This window comes from Alexandromys fortis, unplaced genomic scaffold, assembly GCF_014885135.2.
Source record: "Alexandromys fortis isolate MF-2015 unplaced genomic scaffold, M_Fortis_MF-2015_v1.1 scaffold_2_1_26212458, whole genome shotgun sequence".
In the NCBI taxonomy this organism is placed as follows: Eukaryota; Metazoa; Chordata; class Mammalia; order Rodentia; family Cricetidae; genus Alexandromys; species Alexandromys fortis.
The window spans coordinates 13,945,124-13,953,143 of NW_026067930.1; the positions used below are offsets into that span (position 1 = coordinate 13,945,124).

The 8,020-nt window shown below is 47.2% G+C and overlaps 1 protein-coding gene across 1 annotated transcript; it reads right to left on the minus strand.

The window, feature by feature from the left end:
* Positions 1–453: 453 nt before the first annotated feature.
* LOC126503375 (alpha-1B-glycoprotein-like) lies at positions 454–5,354 on the minus strand. The gene is made up of 6 exons (XM_050145015.1): positions 5,303–5,354; positions 5,165–5,227; positions 4,179–4,511; positions 3,716–4,009; positions 2,932–3,228; positions 454–2,140 (listed from the first exon to the last, which is right to left on the minus strand). Exons 1-6 carry the CDS (start codon positions 5,334–5,336, stop codon positions 1,812–1,814), a joined length of 1,350 nt encoding a protein of 449 aa, XP_050000972.1. The 5' UTR covers positions 5,337–5,354; the 3' UTR covers positions 454–1,811.
* Between the last annotated feature and the right edge of the window lie 2,666 nt (positions 5,355–8,020).

Sequence of the window (8,020 nt, forward strand, 5' to 3'; positions counted from 1 at the left end):
AAGAAGAAGAAAACACAGGCAGAACTCTTTAATGTATCATTTTTCTAACCTACTGCCAGGATGGGGCTCGACCCTTTCAAGCTAAGATAGGTATGACTAGCGCTCCAGGCTGCACACACATATCTTCTACAAGTGGGCAGAGTGCCTGGAAAGTAAGAGGCAGCCAGACAAAGGAGAGCAAGAGAAAGAGATCTTGAGAAACATGCAATCAGGGCCAGGCCTCCACCTTTGTGCCCTTAGGATCCAATGGATTCCAGGCTGGCGTGGGAAGTCCTTCTGAACACATGTTGCTTTTATTGGTTAATGAATAAAGCTGTGTCTGTGCAGCGCATTTAAAAATGTAATGTATACTTAAGAAATACAGGTTAATATATAGTCATCTATAATAGTCAAGCTTGTAGTCATGCTAGTTAGGTTTTCTAGATATATAGAAATATATTTCAGTTAGATAACTAATCTTCAAACCTTTCAAAGACCTATGGAATATGGCATTTAAGCTTTTAAACACTTAGGACTTCTTATGACAATGATACACATCTATTCTGGCAGCATCAAGAAGATGGGCATCAAAGAGACTTCTTATGGAGCTGGTTAGCCACTTGGGCAAAAATTTGCCTTTCCTAGATACTTGATGTTATGCTTTATGAACTGGCTCTGCAAGACCCATAGAAAAATGACTACTGAGCTTGCCTAAAAGATGAGGTTCCGGCTTCATGATAGAGTCTGACAGACATTCTGCAGGAAACAGAAGAAAGTGACTGACAAAGTGCCAATATAGGTGGAACTGTCTTTGAAATTTCTTGCTTCGTGGAAAAGTTTGGCTGGATACTATAGGCTTGTAGGCTGAAGATGAATGCCCCAATGTTATAGAAGAACTTTGGGTGACTATCCATGCAGTGTGATGTCTCTGTCAATTCTTGAGTTTTGGAAGTTGCTTACAATGCACTTCCTGTTTATTTAGGTAATATGTCCTTCTGGGGTCTTTGAAGGAGTTGAATAGATAGTTATAATTATAGATATCCTTAGTTATGATAAAAGATAAAGTATTATAACTGTAATTCTTGCTTGATACCTGTTTTGTTATATGAAATTGTATTATGTCAAAGTTAAAATCTTTCTTTTATTTAAACAGAAAAGGGGAAATTATATGGGAAGTCCTTCTGTATATGTGTTGCTTTCATTGGCTAATGAATAAAGCTGTTTTGGCCAGTGGCTTAGCAGAATAGAGCAAGGCGGGAAATCTAAGCAGATAGAGCAGGAAAGAAGGCAGAGTCAGAGAGATGCCATGTAACCACTGGATGAGACAGATGCCAGAAGTTTGCCTGGTAAATCATAGTCATGTGACAATACACAGATTATAGAAATGGGTTAATTTAAGACATAAGAGCTACCCAGCAATACACTTAAGTGAATGGTCAAGCAGTAATTTAATTAATATAGTTTCTAACTGATTATTTCAGGTCTAGGCAGCTGAAAAATGAACAAGCAGCCTCTAACTACACCAGGCCTAGAATAACAGCCCCCTCCCTAGGCACACTGGACCCACAAGTGGAAGACACACACTTTAAGTAAACTATTGCTTGACCTTTAATAAGTACAGGGTGATTGGGGGAAATGCATCTTCCAGTGGGAAGAAAGCATAAGAGTTCTGCCCATCTTCCCCTCTTTCCAAGAATACCATCGTGTCCTGTGTCTGCAGCTACATCACCTTTCTAGACAAAGATATGGATGAATTGACGCAGCACATTGCCACAGGGACTTTGCATACTAGCTTGGATTACACAGTTAACCAGTGCCCAGCGCAGCCAAGACTAAGAGGCAAAACCCAACCTCAGCCCCCTACAAGTCATACCTTCTACTATGAGCTCTACAGGGTTGCTGGGTTCTGAGTGGAAGGGATCAGGATTCCAGGAGGTATAGCGGCAGGTGTAGTTACCCGTATGTCGGGGACCCACTAAGGGTAGCACCAGGTCACTCCAGGAGCTTGTTATTTTGTATATCCGGTAGGGGACAATTTTGCCCCCACGCAGCAGCTCCATGACGACCCCGGGCACCTTGCTCTGGCAGCGTAGAACAACATCACTGCCAGCAGGTACTTTTCCTGTCCATAGTGCCTGGAGCTTTGGTGGTGGTGGTGGCCCTGGTTGTGGGGGGGGAGTGAGGGAAGATACTCAGTTTGGGACATTTCTTGTCAGGCCCCTTGGTAACTTTACTCTGGCTACTTTGTTTGCACTACCCACTCTGGGTCAGACAGCTCCCTCTGTTGCCTCTCTCCTTGGGTACCCATTTGTATCTTTTCCAGGTATGCAACTTCTAGCATCACAAGCGCTATGAGATCTGCCAGGCTTTAGCTTATCCCAGGCCTTCACTGACTCCCCAGATAGATGAAGAAACCTTTCAGGCTACTGCTTCTGGCAGAAGCACAGTTCAAAGGTCTGGGGTCAAATTTAAGCCTGACTGGAAGCTCTGTGTGGTCTCTCTGCCTGGCTGACCTCTGACCCAAGGAGACCTCGATGAGGAAATCAGAGAAACAAATAGACCCCAGGGACTCGAGGGCTCTGGAAAATTACACATTAGCTCAAACTGTGGGGACAGCCCCAGGCCAGATCAGGCAGTGGCTGCTTCTGAGTGGAGCTGATGTACTTGGAAACTAAAGAGAGCAGGGTGCATCTGAACAGGAACAGCTCAGACAGACCCTAACCCTCTTGAACACGGTTTCGCCTGCCCACTTCCAGTTCCAACTCCGGGGGAAGAAAGACCAGAGTTCCATGCCTTATCGGAAGGAGGCAACTTCAAGGACCTCAAAGTCCAAAGCCTTGTTAAGGTGCAGCATAAAAAGAATGGCCCCTCACAAGATCACAGCCCAGGAATCCGATCCTTTATCGGAGCACCCCATGGGACTTCCTAACCACGTGGCTATGCTCAGCTCACCGGTCACAGCCAGCTCCACGAACTCGCTGGGAGCGGATCCAGAGAAGGGCGGGGCTAGTTCCGTGTAGCTGCAGCTGTAGTCGGCAGAGTCTTTTGCTGAGACTTTGTGCAGCTGGAAGACAGCCTCGTTGCCAGCTGTCTTCAGCGTCTGCAGCAGGATGCTCTCATCCGGGTCTTCACGGTGCAGGCCGAAGCGCAGACCAGCCTTAGGGGCGATACATCGAAACTGCACCATCAAATCAGGTTCAATGGTCTGATTCGATGGCTCGGCAGTGAGCACTGGTGCCGGCAGTGTCTCTGTAGAGGATCAGACACATTGGCCCAGTTTGAAGGCACAGCAAGGGACCCATGCGTGGTCCAGCCTGTGATGTGGCGAGTCTTGTGCCTAAAGTGACCTCCCCTCCTCCTTTCTTGTCTGCTTTTGAAGGACAGCCAAGACCGTACTTAATATTGTGCTACTGCCTCAGGCTCTTCTTAGCCTTGGCAAGCCCGGGCGTCCAGTTGAATTCTTTCTAGGATACGCTGACTGACAAGAGGCATCCCATCAAAGTCTGAGCCTTGTATGATCACTTTTGTGGTGATCCAGTTCTTTTCAGATCTCAAGGTTGCTGTGTTAATTGTCCTATTTGAGGCTTGGGAAACTGAGGCTAACTGGATAATTTGTTCTGATTTGGGGATTCTGCCTACCTATCCTGCTTGCTTCTGACTACCCCTCGCGCCTTACCACCTGCTCTGGATCTGCAGTCCCCGTAGTCGTCCCCCCCCCCCCCATCGTGAGACTCACCATCACTCCACATTAGTTCTACGGGCTCACTGTCTTTGGACCAAGCTGTATTGCTGTGTAGACGGTAGCGACATGTGAATGGGCTCTGGTCCCCCAGATCCGATCGTTTCAGATAGAACTTGACCTGCTCTGGGCTGGTGCTGATGGAGGGGAGCTTCAGTTTGTGCTTGCTCTGCCTCAGCTGAAATTCAACATCCATCAGTGGAGCCTCACAGACAAGGGTCCTGTGGGCCTTCTCAAGTAGGATCACAGTGACACTTCCGGAAGAGGTCAGCACCGGTGGAGGTGGTATGACTGCAAGGCAGGGAAGGTCCTGAGGCAGGAATCCAGGACACCCGGTATTGTAGGGTCCCACAAAGAACTGCCCTCTGTCTGGCCCCAAACCCCCAGGGACAGCTTGTCTTTGGACGCGATGCATCAGGTCTTTCCACCCAACTTTTCAGTGTTGGGATCGAGCACTCACCATACTCCTTGATAGTCACAGTATCACTGGGTGCAGAGGGCACAGCTGATGTGTGGATTAGGTAGCTGCAGCTGTAGGTGCCCGGTTTGTGGACTAGGAAGGTGGCCCGTTCCTTGTCACCTTTCCTGGCTTTAGCTGTCCCCAGGAAACCATCGGGTCCAGCTAGTTCCAGGAAACCATTGGTTTCAGCTACTTCCGGGAAACCAGTATCTCCTTCCCGCTTCAGCAGGAAGGCTACATTTGGCAGTGGCGCCTGGCAGGTCAGGAATGTGCTCAGGCCAGGTGTGATCCAAGACACGGGCTCAACAGAAAGCCAGGGTCTGGGCAAGAGCTCTGTGGAGCGGGGAGAGCAGGGTCAGAGAGTGCTTCGGTCTCACTCTGGAAGCAGCAAGGGTATGAACTCCAGACTCAGAAAACAGAAGGGAGGCAGGGATGGGGTGGGGGTGGAAGCTGGAGACAGGGAGCAGAACACTACTCTGTGACAGGCCTGTCCCCAGCACTCTACAGGACTTATTCATAAGCCTCTGAGGACAGCACAAACATTCTCACTTAACAGATGAGCAAGCAGGGATAGAGGCTCCTCCATCTACTCCTTCCCACTGTCTTCTTACTCCACTAAGATCCTGTCTATCCGTCCCTGTCACCTCCATGAAATTGCTCATCTCCATCCTTCCACCAAAGTGGTCCAAGCCTTACTGAATTTGGTCAAGGTCCCTATTTGTCACTTGCAATTGCTCCCAATGGGAATGGGTCTGACATGGGAGGTAGGTCAACATGGACAAGCTGCTGGAACATCCCATTTCTGAGCAGCTGGAGGTTTTTGGTAGCCTCATGGCCTTATAAAGTCAGAGTCAGGTTTCCCCAGATTTCTAGCAGGAACCCAGTGTCTGGCCATAGCATAGGTTAACTGGTGGTGTCTGGGGTGCAAAGGAGCCAAGGTTAGCATGCTGCTGTTAGGAAAGGGGTTTCCTACTACCCATGCTCACTGTTTCCTGTGTTATCCTTCAACACGTTGGTGGCTGCATCAGTTACTGGACCTAGAAGGAAGCCTGTAGGAACAGAGTCTGTGAGTTTCCATCCATACCACACCTGCCCCAGGGGTTCCAGGCCCCAGGACTTCTTACCCAGGAGAAGCAGCCCAGCTGCCAGCAGAGACATGGCTGGGCCCTCTCTCAGTCCAGCTGGAGTGTCTGTCTGCAGGGAGCACCTGCAGCGGCGAATTAATCTGCGGGGCCGACCTTGCACTTTGTTTGCCCTTCCTGGAAAGTAAGACCAGAGACAGCTGCTTGGCTTGGGGACAAGGAGGATTCAGCAATAATGCTAATCAATAATAATGTGTAAAGTTTCAAGCCTAATGGATAGTAACAGTAAAAAAAAATCTTCTCTTCTTCTGATTAAAAAAAAAAAAACCCACAAGCAAAACAGTATTTTAGACTCAATAAAAAGACCAAATTTCCTTAATGTAAGAGAGTGTTTTATTCTAGGCCAACCCGGGGCTACAAAGTGGACCAGACACTGTTTAAGAAAGAGCAGGAAACAAAACAAAACCCAGGAATACATAAACCCATTTTGGTATCCAGAAATTGTCCTCGATCGTTTAAAGTATTGTGTGCAAGTTTGGGGGTCACAGTCACCCTGTGCTTTCCCCCTCACATTCCCGTGGCTCCTTCAGTGAGAATTTCTTTCCCTTTGGGAACAGCAGGAAGAGGATGTCGGCATTTCCTGTCTCTCTCTCTCAATTCCCACTGCCTTTCCAGCAAAGAAAGAATCCTTTATCTCACAGATGACATGGGAGTTTGACTTCCACAATCTCTCAAACTGTTCACACTCTAGGGTCTATGAAATCAACAAAGGCTGAGAGCCCAATGGAGTAAAATGAATAAAACAAACAATTTTGAAAATTTTTGTATTTTTGTGCTTGTCTCATTGTTTGTATGTGTGAGTTCATGCGTGTGTGTTGGGTGACAACCATAAAATATCTATTGTGGTTCTTTGTCAATATTTCCATTCATTAGTTTGTGTCCACTGACTGTGAGTTTCACAGGCCCCTGCTCCTGGACATGTTTCCTCAAGAGAGCCCATGGTCTTTCATAGGGTCCTTCCCTAGTGAGCTGGAACCAGGAAAGAGTTTCAGCATACAGCAGAATGAGCCTTGCCTTGCATGTTGCCTACAAAGAATAAGGTCCTGACACAGGAGTGGGGACAAGCTAGACATGAGATGCAACCCTCATTGAGTGTGCTAAGTCACCAGCCATGTGGCCACTCTCACCCAAAGAATAAATCCTCTTTTATTACTTTGGAAGGTTCCAGAGAGGCTGGCAGTCCTTGCTGCTCTGTAGACTTCACCAGGGGAGCAGAGTGGAAATAAGACTTGGGAAGGAACTCATGTAAGCCCTACTTGTCAGTGGGCCCTTATGATTCTCCACTAAACCTCCTCCATCAGGAAACTGACAGTGTATCTCCTAGCTGGCCATGGCTTCCTACTTTAGTGGATTCTCCACTGAGAAGAAAATGAGAAGAAGGCTGTTATTACAGCCTTTAGACACAGCAGCTCCATGGGCACAACTGAGGAAGGCTTCGTTCTGCACTCCCTACTGTCTAGAAATCTCTTGTTGAAGCTGTATGATCTTCCGAGTGGTGGAGTGGTGATAGCTAATGAGAGAGTTGAGACAGGGAGGGGCAGACTCACGCCCATTGCAGGGGGTTCTCTAAGCTGTGCTCCATTTCCTGGTGCTCTAACCTGGTGCCTAGAGACAGGACTGAAGGCCCTGCATCTTGAGATGTTTCTTTCTAATGATTTTTGTCCTTTCTCCAATTTTAAAGCTACTCATTTCTTCCTCTCTGGTTTCTAATATCTCTCCTCACATCCTCCTGTCCAGTTTCTAGAACTCTCAAGTATGACACACATCACACTTGGCTTAAGATATGCCCTTATGTCATGAGGACCACGACATTCCCTAGAATACCCAGAGAGAAACAATCAAGATTGGAATTCAAAGAAAATTGTGGACTCGGTTTTTTTTTTCTGCAATTTGTCCATTTCTCTTTCCATTTTACACAGAGAACCTGCTGTGTAAGGAGCCAGACTTAGATTCCAATAAACATGTGTCACCATGAATGTTCCATCACTGTGCATAGGTTTGTCGCCAGTCTCCGTTCTTGCCATCAATACACCAGAAACAAGTTGGAAAAATTTTGGCGACATTAATTTACTTTTCCTCTTTCTGGTGAAGCTGAGAAAAATGTATCTTGATACTTTGAGAAGAGGTAGGGGGTAAAATGGCAACAGTAAAATCAGTGGTTGTTAGGGTTTTTGTGAGATGTGCAAGCATATGCCAGGTGACCCCACCCAGAAGGAAAGATGTACCAGAAATAAAATTCCCACTACATCCTTCTATGAGGACTCCTGCTTGCTCTTCCCTGTGGTATGCAGGGCACAGGGCTCAAGTTAGGACAGACTGATGCCTCCTCCCGTCCCTTTGCAAAGATTCCAGGAAAGAGCTGCTCAGTGAGCAACGGAGCAATGGAGCCTGACTCATCTGAAGTCAGCACACATGGTGGGACCAGTGCTAATTGCTGGCCAACCTTCCTGTATCAAGTTATCACATACTCGGGAGCTTAAAATAGCAGAAAGGTATTCCTCAGAGTTCTAGAAGTCCTAAATATTAAATGAAGACTTTGGGAAGGTCCTGGTCTGTCCTTGCCTTTTCTTAGGGCCTGTGGGCTGTTGGGAATCCTTGGCAGTGCCTAGCTTACACACGCACCACTTGTGTTTTCTTGGTGTGTCTTTCCTTCTCTGTGACTAAATTTCTCCCTTATGAGAACACCAGTATCTGACCTAG

Coding starts and splice junctions, on each gene's coding strand:
- LOC126503375 (XM_050145015.1), bottom strand. CDS start 5,336: ATGTCTCTGCTGGCAGCTGGGCTGCTTCTCCTGG. Junction 4,010..4,178: donor TGTGACTATCAAGGAGTATG/GTGAGTGCTCGA, acceptor CCTGCCTTGCAG/TCATACCACCTCCACCGGTG. Junction 2,141..2,931: donor CGTGGAGCTGGCTGTGACCG/GTGAGCTGAGCA, acceptor CCCCACAACCAG/GGCCACCACCACCACCAAAG.